General features: G+C 42.4%; 3 protein-coding genes across 3 annotated transcripts; all 3 read left to right on the top strand.

The window, feature by feature from the left end:
• Positions 1-98: 98 nt before the first annotated feature.
• LOC127925499 (uncharacterized) lies at positions 99-3,663 on the top strand. The gene is made up of 4 exons (XM_052510456.1): positions 99-548; positions 676-767; positions 2,048-2,156; positions 2,266-3,663. The coding sequence occupies exons 1-4, from the start codon at positions 296-298 to the stop codon at positions 2,805-2,807; spliced, it is 996 nt and encodes a 331-aa protein (XP_052366416.1). The 5' UTR covers positions 99-295; the 3' UTR covers positions 2,808-3,663.
• LOC127925507 (gastrula zinc finger protein XlCGF8.2DB-like) lies at positions 2,900-3,460 on the top strand. Its single transcript, XM_052510463.1, has one exon. It carries the CDS (start codon positions 2,900-2,902, stop codon positions 3,458-3,460), a length of 561 nt encoding a protein of 186 aa, XP_052366423.1.
• A 242-nt stretch (positions 3,664-3,905) lies between the features above and the next one.
• On the top strand, positions 3,906-10,066 carry LOC127925497 (oocyte zinc finger protein XlCOF8.4-like). Its single transcript, XM_052510454.1, has 4 exons — positions 3,906-4,436; positions 7,664-7,797; positions 7,879-7,981; positions 8,248-10,066. Exons 1-4 carry the CDS (start codon positions 4,133-4,135, stop codon positions 9,081-9,083), a joined length of 1,377 nt encoding a protein of 458 aa, XP_052366414.1. The 5' UTR covers positions 3,906-4,132; the 3' UTR covers positions 9,084-10,066.
• Positions 10,067-16,265: the final 6,199 nt, after the last annotated feature.

Here is a 16,265-nt window from a genome sequence, read left to right as displayed (position 1 = left end):
ACTTCTGTGACATGGTGAGTTCTCCTATAGAGGGAGGCGGAATCGGAGTAGAGCAGCATCCTAAATCAATTGGGTCGATAAACTGGTATTTACGGTAGACTAACGTCATGACCTCTGCCACCCGGAAGTAAACAATGACATGTTAACGGCTAGCGAGCTGAACACAAACAATATCGCCGAAGATATTCACATACATATAGTTAGTGCTTTTTGATGACATGGTACTTTTACTCTACAAACCATTCATCCAATACACTTAATGTGTAAGCTTTGAGTGAAATAACGTTAAGCGATAATGTCGAATTCTGTACCTTTTCACTCTCAGCTCGCCTCCATCATGGAGGTATTGGCTAACGCGGCAGTGGCAGAAATCTGCCAACTTGTAGACGATGGCTATGCCGTGTTGCGCCTTGAAATATCGAGAACTCAGAGCGAAAACCAGGCTTTGAAGAACAAACTACACCTGGTGGAGGTTCGTTCTAGGGAACGATCTGTCAAAAGAAGCATCGTACCCCCATTGTCGAGCTGTTTTGGTGTGCAAGGAACAGGTGAGTTTCTATAGTTTACCAATGCAATGATAGACATTGAGTTTTGGTGCAGGAAATATTATTTGTGGACTGCATGTTCTCAATGCCGTGCATGTCATGAATTTATTGTTTTTCCACTCCGATATAGATCAAGTCGAAGAGAAGCAGTCCCCCAGTGTAAGGAGAAATGGAGGATCCGTGGTGTTGGGGGACAGGATCACTAGGACTGTCAGTGAAGAGGTTAATGGATTCTAAGTTACATATCTGATATAGTTACAGACAAATATATCAGCACTCTTGCACTTTTCTTAAATAGTTCCCCATTTCTTAAATAAGTACTTTGATCACCAGATTTTCCACATGGCTTATTTTTGTACATTTAAGTTGAACATTTTAATTTAAAAAAGTAAAGACGATGGCATGGAGAAAATTATTGCCACCCCAGAGCTAGTACTTGGTTGCACAGCCTTTGGCCAAGATAACTGGAGACAAGCGCTTCTTGTAGCCATCAATGAGCTTTCCACACCTTTCTACTGACACTTTGGCTCACTTTTCAGCCGCGAACTGCTATAATTGTTTAATATTTGAGGGATGCCATCAACTGCTGTTTTTAGATCTCGCCTTAGGTTTTTGAGATGATTCAGATCTGGACTTTGCTGGCCACTCCAGAACACTCCAGCCTCTCTTCTTAACCATTCCTGATTTTTTTGTGTGTGTGTGTGTGTGCTTGTTGTCCTGCTGGAAGACCTATAACCTTCAACAGAGACCAAGTTTTTGGACACTGGGTTTAATATTAGACTACAAAACACCTGAATTTGCTGATGTCATGATGGCTTGCGCACTACCAGAGGTAGGGAGGGTGTTATTTTCGTTGAATGCTTAATTTGGTTGTCAGTAAACACAGAGCTGATCTGTATTGCCAAAGAGTTCCATTTTTTTTATTGGTCAACAGAACATTTGGGTGGATTTTGGTAAGTTAAATCAGGCATTTTGTGTCTCCTTCAGCAGTGTGATCATCTTATGTCTACCAAAAACCAAACAAAGCATTCAAAGAAAATAACACCCTCCCCACAATCTATTATGGGGGCGGTTTGACAATACTGTGGGGTTAATTTGCTGCTTCTGGTACTGGGGGCCTTAAATGTTTGCAAGACATTATCAAGGTGTTTTGGAATGCAATGTTCAACTCAGTGTCTCTGAAGGTCCTCTTCCAGTAGCACAATAACCTCAAACGTACACAAACAAGCACCCTGGAATGCTTCAAGAAGAAGCGCTGGACTGTTCTGGCCAATGAAACTTAAGTTTACAAAAATTACACTGCAGAATCAATGTTAAATCCAATAAGGTGTGGTGACCAAAGGTTAGACAAAAATGTATTTCAATTTATTTTAGAATAAATGGGGAATTATTTAAGAGCGCACTCCAACTGTACTTATAGACTGTGTGGTTATTCCTGGAGTGAACTTGAGGATACAGCAGGACAGTTAGAGTTCAGTCCAATTCCTCCTGTTGTTTTGCAGAACCTTGACACAACTGAGCATCCTGAGGTAGTGGTTGTAAAAGAAGAGAAATTGGAAGAGGAGCTGAGAGACTGTGGCTCAAAGCACAACCAGCAACCCAGGAGACTGAGTAGGTACCACACTTACCAATAGGATGGGGCCATAATGGTCTAGTTACAAAAAGTATACAATCGCATCATGAAATTGTCATCTTCTCTCGCTCTCATTCTTGTCCTCAGTTAGTGTGTCTCGGTCTCTTGTTGCTGTGAACGATCAAATCCTGAATGCAGAAACTTCACCTGTGGAGGTAGCTGAGGAGAAGCGGGACGGCGACAACCGGAGGCTCCAACAGACCGCGAACGGACACAGCACGGCAAGCCAGCACACACACAGCTCGGACTGTGTGACATATCAGAGAGAGAGTCATACAGCAGCTGGCCTCTCTCGCATAGAGGATGGTAGAGACATGCTTGATCCATCTTGTTCTTATTTGGTGGAAACGGACTCTACCAAGCCACTTGATGCCCAGCCGCCCTTGACTCCGAGTGGGGTCACAACCTTGTGTGACAGTATGGCTTCCTCTGCCTCACTGGGCTGGAAGCAGGAGGCCGGGGAGTTGACACTCTTAAAATGGAGGCAGGAATGCCCTCCTGGACCAAAGGGAGGGATATTGGAATGGGCCTGGCCGCTCAGTGTGGAGTTGACATCCCTGGGAAAAACAGGGAGTGTATTCAGCTGGGGAACGGCACAAACGTCTGTCCTCAGAGCAACGTTAACTTAAGGGAGAGCGAGTCATCGGAAGGGCGCAGGTCCAGCGAACCGGATGTAAAAGGATTCGATACCTCCTTAGACTATTTTTTCTCTCCTTCAGAAATGGCCGGGATACAGACTCACCACCGAGGAGACGGCGCTGGAGGCGAAGAGCTGACCTCTTGTCCGTATCCTGGCGACAAAGGTTTCGTCAGCCCTTCAAACTCGACACAAGGGGGCCTCCCCTTCTCAAACAGACTGGTCAACTGCCAGGAATGTGGACGGCTGTTCTCCAACTCGCTAGACCTCGCACTGCACCAAAGAATTCACATGGGGGAGAAACTCTTCAGCTGCGCCCAGTGTGACAAGCAGTTCCTCCACCTGCACCAGCTCAAGACCCACCAGAGAATACACGCCAGGGAGAAACCCTTTAGCTGTTCCCAATGCGGGAAGCGCTTCTCCCAGTCCAGCCACATCAAGAGACACATGAGTGTTCACACAGGAGAAAAGCGGTTTGGCTGCAGCGTATGCGGCAAGAGGTTTTCACAATCCTGTAGCCTCAAAGTGCACCAGAGCGTCCACACCGGAGAGAGACCGTTCAGCTGCACTCAGTGCGGGAAGAGTTTCTCTGTGCTCGGGAACCTAATGAGGCACCAGAGTGTCCACAGTAGAACGCAGGATTAAGTCTTGAATAATTAATGCACACTGTACTCTGTTTATATCGTGTTGGTAAAATATTGATATAATGAATTTTGTACATCGTGCACAGTAAACATTGTTGTTTTGTAATAATATCCTGACGTAAACTGTCTCTTGGTATGATGTGAACATATTAAAACATTACCCCTGAAAATGAATGTGGAGTTATCATGCTTGTTCAGTGCATTGAATGAAAAACTGCTCAAAGTCACTAAATGATGAGCCTATTGCTATTAAACCTACTACTTCATCAAAGGCTGCTCTGTAAACGTGGGTTGTCAAGATTTATTCACATTATTTGGGGTAAGGCTATTATGTTTTAACAATTTAAAAATGATATGAAAAATATTGGTTGTGTGTGTCAGCTCTCGTGCAGTGTAATGTTTTGTTTAGAATAGTTTTAGTCCTGTCTCTACTTTCAAACTCCGAAGGTGGCGGTAATGTGCTAATCCAGTCAAACGAGAAGAGCGGTACGTCATCAACAGGCGACACGATAGCATCCTTCTAGACCCGAAGCAGTATCGTTATTCAACAATAACAAGCTAGGGCTTTACATAAGTATTCAAACTAGTATAATCATCCGATATTTTTAAGCAACGATAGGCAATTTGGCTAAATTATTTCGGTTGTAGATCAAACGGTGCATGAAGAGCAGAAATGGCAACAATGGCGGACTGTGTTGGTTATCAATTGCAAATAGCTTCGATAATGGAGGTGCTAGCCAATTCGGCGGTGGTCGAGATCTGCAAAATTGTTGATGATGGTTATTCCTCTCTGCGTTCCCAAATGGAGCAGGAAAGAGTGCAAATTGAGAGGGAGAGAGAGCAAACCGAGAAAGAGAAATATGTGCTCCGACGAAAATTACGCGAAATGGACGTGAAGATGCGGAGCTATGAGCGAAGACTCAGAAGACGCGATCTACGGAATGAAATGCATGCAGTTAATTTGAGACCACATGAAGGTACCGACAGCTTATTATTATTTATATATATAAACGGGTTATAAACAGGGCTGGGTTTCTAAAGGCAATCCGTTAGTTACCTGTCACCAACGTAATGTTTGTCTTGCCCAAACTCCCGAACGTAATCTGATTACTTTCCCTTTAAGAGGCATTAGAAGGTAAAAATGAATATTACCAATTGAACGAGAGCTATTGCGGGATGAATCAATGTTAGCGTTTACATAGATGGCCATAAATCGATGTTGCATTTTACTGTATGGGTTGGCTTTGTAGGTTTCTTCGAACCCATTACTTTCTACGACAGATAATAATACAATTAGGTTATCTTTACATTAACAAAGTCTGTCCGATTTCCAGTCATTCCAATTAATTGAATACCCCATGATCTTGAAGAAATATATATTAGCCAAATTATTGTACCGGAGCATAACCCAAAAACGAACGATTTATAAACCTACTTTGTTGTTTATCTTGTCATGGAGGACTGATCGGCCTCATTGCTTCGAGTTGAAAAATAAATGCTGCTCTCATGGAATGGCATGCATTGAGCACTACCGAAAAGTACCGTTTGCTTAAGAAAAATGAATGACATATGCTTTGATATTTACATAAATGACATCTATCAAAAGTGCGCGAGTTTGAGCATGTGTCTGTTAGGTAAATGGACTCCCATACAAAACAAGATTTTAGTTTTGAAACGGCAGTAAAAGTGCAGTCGACTGGTATTTTGCACGCAGTGATTGTAGTTGAACTGCAGGTATACAGCACTGTAACTGCAAAATTACTGCAGTAAAAAAAATACTGTCATTTTGAACGAAGTATTTGCGACATACTGCAGTTTATACTTCCCTCTGACTGCAATCTTTTTTTGTGAGGGCAAGTTTTGGGAATCAGCACAAATTAGATTGAGCAATAAAAGCCCCACTCGTGGACTTCTTAAATGAAACTTGTGTTTGACAGTATGGAGCACAATAACACGGAGGAGTGTAGAAGGGAGGAACTCCCTCAAACTGTTATTCCATAGGGTGGGTTCAACATTATGCAGCTGTTGCGAGAGTGCATACTTCACTGGCTGTTCAATTAAACCAGTATTGGGATAAAGTACACACAGTGCCAGTGCCTTCAGAAAGTATTTGCTCCCCTCGACTTTGTTGTGTTACAGCCTGAATTCGGAATGGATTCCATGTTTTTTCTACACACATCACACCAGAATGACAAAGTGAAAACATGTTTTTTCTACACACATCACACCAGAATGACAAAGTGAAAACATGTTTTTTCTACACACATCACACCAGAATGACAAAGTGAAAACATGTTTTTTCTACACACATCACACCAGAATGACAAAGTGAAAACATGTTTTTTCTACACACATCACACCAGAATGACAAAGTGAAAACATGTTTTTTCTACACACATCACACCAGAATGACAAAGTGAAAACATGTTTTTAGAAATGTTTGCACATTTACTGAAAATTAAATACAGATATTTAATTTACATAAGTATTCACACCCCTGAGTCAATACTTTGTAGAAGCAACTTTGGCAGCGTTTACAGAGGTGAGTCTTTCTGGGTTCGTCTCTAAGAGCTTTCTACACCTGGATTATGCAACATTTGCCACTTATTATTTTAAAAATTCTTCAAGCTCTGTCAAATCGGCCATTGTCCTGCAGTGTCTGGTGGAAAGCAGGCTGAACCAGGTTTTCCGCTGGGATTTTGCCTATACTTAGCTCCATTCAGATACTTTTTATCCTTAAAAACTACCCAATCCTTAATGATTACAAGCATACCCATAACATGATCACTATGCTTGAGAATATGAAGTGGTGTACTCAGTAATGTGTTGTTTTGGATTTGCCCCAAAAAGTGAATTACTTTGCCACATTTTTTGCAGTATTACTTTAGTGCCTTGTTGCAAACAGGAGGAATGTTTTGGAATGTGTTTTATTATGTACAGGCTTCCTTCTTTTCACTGTCAATTAGGCTAGTAGTTGTTGATCCCTCCTCCGTTTTCTCCTATCACAGCCATTAAACTTGAACTGTTTTTAAAAAGTCACCATTGGCCTCATGGTGAAATCCCTGAGGGGTTTCCTTCCTTTCCGGCAAACGGAGTTAGGAAGGACACCTGTATCTTTGTAGTGACTGGGTTTATTCATACACCATGTAATTGTAATTAATTAATAACTTCACCGTGCTCAAAGGGATATATTCAATGTCTTTTCATGTTTTATTAATTTGTAAACATTTCTAAAAACATATTTCCACTTTGACATTATGGGATATTATGTGTAGGCCAGTGAACAAAATCTCAATTGAATCAATTTTAAATTCAGGATGTAGCACAACAAAATGTGGAAAAGGTCAAGGGGTGTGAATACTTTTTGAATGAATTGTAAACATTTGTGAACAACCATCAACCACAATCCGGAAAAGGTGCAAATGGCTAAATGAGAGAACAGCAGTGTGATTCACATCAATGCGCTATGTAGATATCAATAATAGGTGGTATTCGTATCGTCCGTAGGCTACAACACCACTGCTGTCATCCTGACCTCCAAGAGTTTATTCAAGTTGGATAATCTTTGGATGCCGACAGCATTGGCACCAAGACATAGCTTGGACTGTAGCCTACAAAAGCCTATTCCTGCTCTTTTCCCGCAATCCATCAAACACCTTGGGCGTGTCATCATAGTGGTCTCTGACATCATAGTGGTCTCTGACTTGTGGTCAGACTCACTCAGGTGAAACAAACTTGCGCCTTTTTTCAATGCTGATTTGAATATCATCGAGAAAACAGAAACATTCACGCAAACATCGTTTCTGAATTTAAAGGTAATCCTAGGAGTAATCCTAGTTTTTCAAAAGTATCTGTAATCTAATTACAATATTTTTTCCTGGTAACGGATTAGTTTGTTTGTTTGTAAGCAGTTACGAATGACATGTAATCCGTTACTCCCCAACCCTGGTTATACATGTTTTCCTGTCAGCCAGGACCTGTTTCACAAAGCATATCAGAATAGGAGTGCTGATTTAGCATCAATTTAACCTTTTAACCTGAATCATAATTTAATAAGAGCAGGGCACCTGATGGGCAGGGCACCTGATGGGCAGGGCACCTGATGGGCTGATGGGCATCAGATCATCACTCCTACTCTGAGACACTTTGTGGATATGTGCCCAGATCTTCATACAATGATCCTAATAATGACAATGCTTCGTAGTTTCAGTGTCTTCAATTGCCATGCCAGTGAGTAATGACCAGGCCCGAGGTCCCCTGGCTACAGTGAGTAATGACCAGGCCCGAGGTCCCCTGGCTACAGTCGAGGACCATTCACAATACCACCACATGCCTCAGGTGTGTTTTTGCTGTCAAAATGAACGTAAATGACATGGAATAGGCTGAAACGTAATCTGTATTTTTCTATTTTATGTACAGGAAGACAGAACTGCATTGTCCCTAATCAAGCAGGAAAGAGTGGACAGCTGTGGCGTGGACCTGAAGGTAGAACAAAACATCCGCTCAGAGAGTAGACCCACTGGTAAGTTTCAGTGCAGATATTGATTACTTAGAACACTTTTTTTTCATTTACAATCCACTCACTGTTGAAATACCCAACACACAGGCTACTACTGGCCTTAACTGAAGACATCAACTCTTAGCCCTTAACTGAAGACATCAACTCTTAGCCCTTAACTGAAGACATCAACTCTTAGGACTTGTGCTGTGTTTAAAGGCAACCTATTGTATATGATTAGGAATGTCTGATCATTGTGTTGATTACTCCTTTTTCATCCTTGATGGTAGTTCCAGAACCCAAGGACGATGACAGCGAGAGACATAACATGGCTGACACTCACAGCTCGCCCACTGCAGCCACAGAGGACCCCAATGAGCCCACTAGGACCAGTGGATCCGAAGCTAACCTCAAGTCAGAGATGGGGACAGAGGGTGTGAACCAGAGACCCCAGCAGCCAACAGGACCAGATCTCAGCACAGAGATACTGAATAGCCCCGGTTTGGATCTGGCTCTAATGCAGGAGAGGGTCCTGGGGCATCTGGGGCTTTCCCTGGCCCAGGCAGCAGCCGCAAACGCAGAGGCTGCCGGGCATCCATCTTGCTCCTACCAAACCCAGGCTGACGTAGAGAGCCAGTCCAGACAGTTCCCCGGCAGCGATATGGGCGTCTTCGCCCCCTTTGACATGACAGCTCCTCCTCCTCCCGCACCGCCAGTGAATCAGAGGCAGCCGCATGGAGCCACGACGACAAACGAGCCAATGGGCTGTAACTTCTGCGGCCGCATCTTCCACAGCCAGGCGTCCCTGGAGGTGCACCAGAGGGTCCACACGGGACAGCGGCCGTTCAGCTGCCCACACTGCGGCAAGTCATTCGCGCAGCCCAACAACCTCCGGGTGCACCTGCTAATCCACAGTGGCGAGAGGCGGTACCGGTGCTCGATCTGTGGGAAGAGTTTCATTTCGTCAAGTCACCTTAAGAGACACAGGACCGTTCACACCCAGGAGAAACCCTACATCTGCTCTCGGTGCGGCCAGTCCTTCACTCAACTCTGCAGCGTCCGGAGACACAGACAGCAGTCGCGGTGCGGAGAGCCGCCTCATGCTCAAAACGAACTTTCTGCTTGACTGTAGAAAAGGTGTTGTACAGTACGTGCGTGTGTGTGTTAGCTGTATCTGAAGTGATTTACAATAGCTATAGGTTTCCTGATCAAAACGTTTCGCCTTTTAGTCTCTTGGATGATAGGTCCACAGATAGAAGTTGAGAAATGTATGTTGTTAACTCTAAATTAATATTTACCTAAAGATGACACTCATTAGCTTTATGTGACTGTTTAGTACAATACATCCCGTCTTACCTTGGTCATAAGGTAAGATGGGGTTGTCCCTGGGAAAGGCTTGTTTTTAGAGTAGTACTTTATTGATCCCAACTTGGGACATGGTTTTATTTTACCACTAGAAGAAGTCCAGGAGGACGAAGCAGGACATTACGGAGCCAGTGGATTGGACTGAGCCCTCGTCTGGCATGGCTGACTTCACTGTGTGACTGAATCACAAGGATGAACGATGCAACTAACAAAAAGTTTTCCTGCATGTTTTGAAGGAGTTTGCTGACAGGGTCATTTGAGACCAATGCACATTCACGTGCTAGTCGGAACTAGGAAACGCTGAAATTAATGACTTGCTAATTGGCTCTAGTTATCATAGGTGTTTATACACTTGCTGCGCTGAACCAGTTAGCAAGTCGGAAATGTTTATGTTCCGACTAGCACATGAACGCGGCAATACTGAGGTATAACACAGGTGAGAAGCAGGCAACTCAATTCTGATATTTTTCTCCAAATTGGTCTTTTGACCAATCACATGAGATCTTTTCACATCCAATCTTTTTCAGAGCCGATCTGATTTGTTAAAAGACCAATTAGTTGGGGGAAAAAGATCTGAATTAGGCTGCCTGTGTAAACACAGCCGTTGAAATGCACAGTGCGCGGACAGTTCACACAATCAGGTATCGCAAGAGAAGGGTTAATACATGACAGAGGAAGTGCAGGTTTATGCTGTCAAATCAAATAAATGTAAATTAAAGTCATGGGAAATGGCCCCTGGATAGCTTTTTTCTGCAGTATTTTTATTAATTGCTTACACCAATCACTTATATCTACTTAATCACAGCTCTCCAATTGGTTGGATTGGTTATACATATCCAATCAATTGTCTATATATACACACACAATGTATGTGCTAACCTCAAGAAACAAGAATGGATGCATTACTTAACCAAATCCCTATCGCGGAAATTCAGCATTACAGCGTGATTGAAATGTAAAGGTTGATGTTCCCGCGTTAAAGGAGACTGCATTCACTGTAAACGTTGCAGATGTCAGCGCAATATGAAATCCCATTTTTAACACGCTATCTGTAATGCTTCAGAAATCCAGATTGAATAGAGCTCCTAGACCATGGTTCTCCAACAGGTACACTACCCTTCAAAAGTTTGGGGTCACTTAGAAATGTCCTTGTTTTTGAAAGAAGAGCAAATATGTCCATAAAAATAACATCAAATTGATCAGAAATACAGTGTAGACATTGTTAATGTTGTAAATGACTATTGTAGCTAGAAACGCCTGATTTTTTAAAAATAAAAGAATATCTACATAGGCGGACAGAGACCAATTATCAGCAACCATCGCTCCTGTGTTCCAATGGCACATTGCGTTAGCTAATCCAAGTCTTCTAGGCAGAGTTGCAAAGACAAATCCATATCTCAGACTGGCCAATAAAAAGAAAAGCTTAAGATGGGCAAAATAACAGACACTGGACAGAGAAACTCTGTCTAGAAGGCCAACATCCTTGAGTCGCCTCTTCACGTTGAGACTGGTGTATTGCAGGTACTATTTAATGAAGCTGCCAGTTGAGGATTTGTGAAGTGTCTGTTTCTCAAACTAGACACTAATGTACTCTTGCTCAGTTGTGCACCAGGGCCTCCCACTACTCTTTCTATTCTGGTTAGAGCCAGTTTGCGCTGTTCTGTGAAGGGAGTAGTATACAGCGTTCTGCGAGATCTTCAGTTTCTTGGCCATTTCTCGCATGGAATAGCCTTCATTTCTCAGAACAAGAATAGACTGTCGAGTTTCAGAAGAAAGGTCTTTGTTTCTGGCCATTTTGAGCCTGTAATCGAACTCACAAATGCTGATGCTCCACATACTAAACTAGTCTAAAGAAGGCCAGTTGTATTGCTACTTTAATAAGAACAACAGTTTTCAGCTGTGCTAACATAATTGTAAAAGGGTTTTCCTAATGATCAATTAGCCTTTTAAAATGATAAACTTGGATTAGCTAACACAATGTGCCATTTCAACACAGGAGTGATGGTTGCTGATAATGGGCCTCTGTACGCCTATGTAGATATTACATTTAAAAAATCTGCAGTTTCCAGCTACAATAGTCATTTACAACATTAACAATGTCCACACTGTATTTCTGATCAATTTGATGTTATTTTAATGGACAGAAATATAGTATTTTCTTTTTGAACGGTAGCGTATATGGCGAGCTACCAGTAACTCGCAGCCCACCTATGAGTAGCTTTTTTTCCCAGAAGTCACAATTGTTCTTCTGATGTGATTTGAGGATTGTTCGTTGTTCCTCTATGAATAATTGTAATATTGAGTAAAAAAAATATATATATATATTTTTTAATTCTTGGTATATTGACAGAAAACGGATATTGTACACCAAGGACCCGGGGAAGAGTTGCAGGGTAGAGGAGAATCAAATAATGTGCTATAAATTGTGTAGCTCGAGAAATGTTTCGTTTTTTTAAGTATCTATCATGCTCGAAAAGTTGAGGCCCCTGCCCAAGACATTCACTGCGGATTATACCATGTGTTTACGGTAAATTAAAATGTACGTTAATACGTCATCATTAAGCGACACCGACCATGGCTATTATTGTAATTTATGAAAACAATAATTCGCTTTTTGTTTGAATTTAATGTTAGGGTAAAGGTTAGTGTTATGTTTAAAATCAGATTTTATGAAGATAAATTGCGCGGATTAGCCATCCAAGTGGGGTGCTTCATTTTGGTAGTAGTTAAGGAGTAAAGTTAGTTAACTACCTACTACGGATTCCATGGACTTCAGTGGTTCAACTGGAACTTAATCTGACCGAGTCATACTACGGAAAAAAAAAACAGCGAGATACTGTGATGAGACCGTGCTTCCTGCCTGCCAACGGACTTTCTCTCCCCGATTTGCCACCTCCCTCCCGCTAACTAACTTTAGTGAAAACCCATGTAAACCAGCCTTTCTTAAAGTATGGGTCGAGGACCTGTTAATGTTGGGTCGCGACGTGTCAGAGTAAATGTATAATTATGTAATGAATTACTGGAATTGATTTGGCCAAGTGCAACTGCGGTCTCTGTTCAGTGCGCTCTCTGCTTAGCAACGGTCTCTGCTCAGTTTATCACCTGTTTGTGTGGAAGATGCCCATGTGCTTTGCGGTTTACCTGATATTTTTTCTTGAAGATCCCTCCGCGACCCACAAGCTGCTGCGCTGTCTTTCAGCAGCAGATGATGCGCTGTGGTTCAGCGGCAGCTGATGCTCTGTGGTTCAGCGGCGGATGATGCGCTGTCGTTCAGCGGCGGATGATGCGCTGTGGTTCAGCGGCGGATGATGCGCTGTCGTTCAGCGGCGGATGATGCGCTGTGGTTCAGCGGCGGATGATGCGCTGTCTTTCAGCGGTGGATGATGCGCTGTAGTTCAGCGGCGGATGATGCGCTGTCTTTCAGCAGCAGATGATGCGCTGTGGTTCAGCGGCAGATGATGCGCTGTGGTTCAGCGGCAGCTGATGCTCTGTGGTTCAGCGGCGGATGATGCGCTGTCGTTCAGCGGCGGATGATGCGCTGTAGTTCAGCGGCGGATGATGCGCTGTGGTTCAGCGGCGGATGATGCGCTGTGGTTCAGCGGCGGATGATGCGCTGTCGTTCAGCGGCGGATGATGCGCTGTGGTTCAGCGGCAGATGATGCGCTGTGGTTCAGCGGCAGATGATGCGCTGTGGTTCAGCGGCAGATGATGCGCTGTGGTTCAGCGGCAGATGATGCGCTGTCGTTCAAATAGACTCATGCTAGCAACAAGTTCTGACTGAGCGCAATCGTCATGAGAAGCCAATACACCGATGAGTTTCTCGCTCTGTCATACAAACTTTGAGAAATAACGAGGACCTCCCTCAATGTGTTTTGTGCGGGAAAGTTCTTAGTAATTAGTCAATCAAAACGAACAAATTCATATAACGACACGTTATACCCAGGGAATTATTTCAGAACAGGGCAGAATGCTTCAGGAAACAGTGCTTCGACTATGGGAAAGTAAATCCGCTAGCAAGGCATTGTTGTCATTTTATAACAGGTGATAAGCAGAAATAAGAGAGTACTTACTCTCTCATACTAGTAGATGTGAGTTTCTCTTTCAAACAATCCCCAATCCCTGGCCTTTGAGGATGGCTCCTCCAATTCATATTTGGAAATAAAGCAAAACATGGCTCAAGAAATACAATGCTATGATAGAAGAATTAAACATTAATTGAAAGTAATCGAAACGAGAATGGAAGGACTACTTGCCACACAGGCAGAGTGACAAAACTAACATTCGGTTAGCCGACTACACTAAATTCCGAGATTCATGATGGAGTTGAGTGGCGAATATAAATTCAGACGTCACATAAAATACATGTTTAAATTTTTTTTTTTTAAAACAACGATCTCCTAGTCCGTACGGGAGTTGCAACGATGGGACAAGACTAACTACCAACTGGATAAAAATAAAGATTTCAGCACACAAAGTAAATGCGTGCTTGGGTGCTAAAATGCGCAGACTGGTCTCATTGACTAGACGTAACAAAGTAAACTTAAATCCGGGATACTGAAATTAGCATATGTTACATTTGGTATGGTTACATAAAATGGATTACTTAAGGCAAAAACAACGAAGGTTGCTTGTTCGAATCCCTGAGCCGGCAAGGTGGAAAAATTCAAGTTCTGCCCTTGAGCAAAGCAGTTAGCTCCCCCCACAACAACTGCTCCCAGGGCACAGATGACAGAAAAGTCTATTAAAGCAGCTCCCCGCACCTTTCTGATTCAGAGGAGTTGGGTTAAATGCTGAAGACCCATTTTGGTTGAATGCATTCAGTTGTGCAACTGGCTAGGTATCGTCTTTCCAAAAGGTTCCATGTTCGAATCTCGTCACAGGCAACTTTAGCAACTACTTATTACTGTTTAGCTACATTGCAACTCCTTAGCATGTTAGCTAACCCTTCACCTAACCTTAACTTTATAACCTAATGCCTAACCTTAACCCCTAATCCCTAGAGCTAGCTAACGTTAGCCACAACAAATTGGAATTCATAACATATCCTATGTTTTTGCACATTCGTAACATATTGTACAAATTGCAATTCGTTGTGCTGAGTAATTAATGCTTTTTGAAGTCGTATCGGTTATACATTTCTTTGTCACAGTTCGATTTTGGTTTAGCATTTTTTCAACAATAAATGCATTATGAAATAATGAAATTACAATGATTTTAGCTTGTTAATGGAAATTCCAGAGTTTATAAACCCAGAGGCGCAACATTGTGAGACTTCCGGGAATTGCGAAACAGACCAGGCTGATGTTTGGTGTTTGATAAGTCAATGAGAGAAGTGAAAAATTCTTCTTTAGTTGTTAATTTTCTCGAAATCTAAAGGCACAACCTAGATTTGAGCCAACATCTTAAGTAGTTGAACATGTTATTACTCCAACCCCGTGAAAGTTTCAAACTGACACATTTAAATTAGTCATAAACAACTTTATATCAAAGGAGTGCCTTTGAGTTCACGGCCTGCACATGCGCAGTTCGGTACGAGACGACCGTTAGACCCGATGATGTGTTTCTGCGCATGAGCTTAGCTAGCAAACATCTCCATGACGAGACCTAGAAGTGTGATCGGGGGGGATTTCATACTGTATTGTCTTGGGTGTATCCTTGCAGAGATCTTTATCTGTCTGAGCCGGAAAATGTATTATGGTCATTGTAGTGAATTACCACGTTTTTGCACTAAACTAGGTTGAATATATGCTTAGTAAAAACTACAACTCCCTTCAGCCCAGCGTCCCACATAGGTCCTGAATTGATTTCTCTCTAGAGTGTAATTCAAGTAATTTAACTGATGTTGGTCAGTTAGTTGTTTAATAACCGAACCCCCCCCGAAATGTTGTTAATCGCTCAGCACTAGCAATTCATAACATATAATACGAATTGTAATTCGTAACATACCATAATAAATGGATTACGGACATCCAAAAGTACATACCATAACATATCATACTAAAGGTAGCTTCTCGGATTTACGTACAGAATAATACGAAATGCTCTTAGACCACGTTGCAATGCCAGCTATTCTTTGGGTGCTGAAATCCGTAGTTTTTGATAAAAAAAATGATTTTATTTGATGTCAGAGCTCCAGTCCAATAGTCGCTGCTCAACTCCATTGTACGTCTTGGAGTTGAGTTTAGTCGTCTACTGTGCGTGTACCCTATCTGGCTTGCTACCAATGAACTTGCCAGACCCATTGAATGCACCCACCAAAGTCTAAATTAGTCCTTGATAAGATGGAAAGAATGAAAATCAGCAGTAGATTTCTAGGTCAGCACAGGATTCGAGGTCCAGATTTGAATTTGCCTGAGCTAGAACCATGAACTCCAGTGTCCCAGCATAGTAGATCTGAGTAACAGAATGTTGAGTTGGCTACCACTTGCATGCTAACTTAATCAAATGATACATTATAAATCAAACAACCACATCTGATCATTGGTCAGGTGGTTGGAAGTTGTAGTTTGTGACATAGATTCACTCACTCATTTGTCATCATTCTGACAGAGAATGGCAATGTCTCACTTTCTCCAGGAGAGGGAATCCTCTGCATGCAAACTTGCAATTTGACAGAGGATGAGCACAACACTGATGACTGTGCTGGTGAGCCCACTAAATCACTTTATATGACTATCCATAATATCCCACTTGAAAATATCAAAATAATATTCCTGAATGAAAAACTGTTGTTTATTTCTACAGGAGGCCAAATTGCCAGGAGTCAAACAAGAACATGTTGGGACAGTATTCATGAAATGGACACAATGAGCCGTGGGACCAACACTGCTCTCAAGTCAGAGGCAGACACTGAGGGAATGATCCAGACAAAACAGCAGTCAGGAGCTGAACACAGTGAAAGTGTCTTCCTAAGTCTGAACCCGATTGTTTGAATTCGTCCTCT

The sequence above is a fragment of the Oncorhynchus keta genome, unplaced genomic scaffold, assembly GCF_023373465.1.
Source record: "Oncorhynchus keta strain PuntledgeMale-10-30-2019 unplaced genomic scaffold, Oket_V2 Un_contig_5685_pilon_pilon, whole genome shotgun sequence".
Taxonomy (NCBI): domain Eukaryota; kingdom Metazoa; phylum Chordata; class Actinopteri; order Salmoniformes; family Salmonidae; genus Oncorhynchus; species Oncorhynchus keta.
This window is presented reverse-complemented; position numbering and strand designations above follow the sequence as displayed.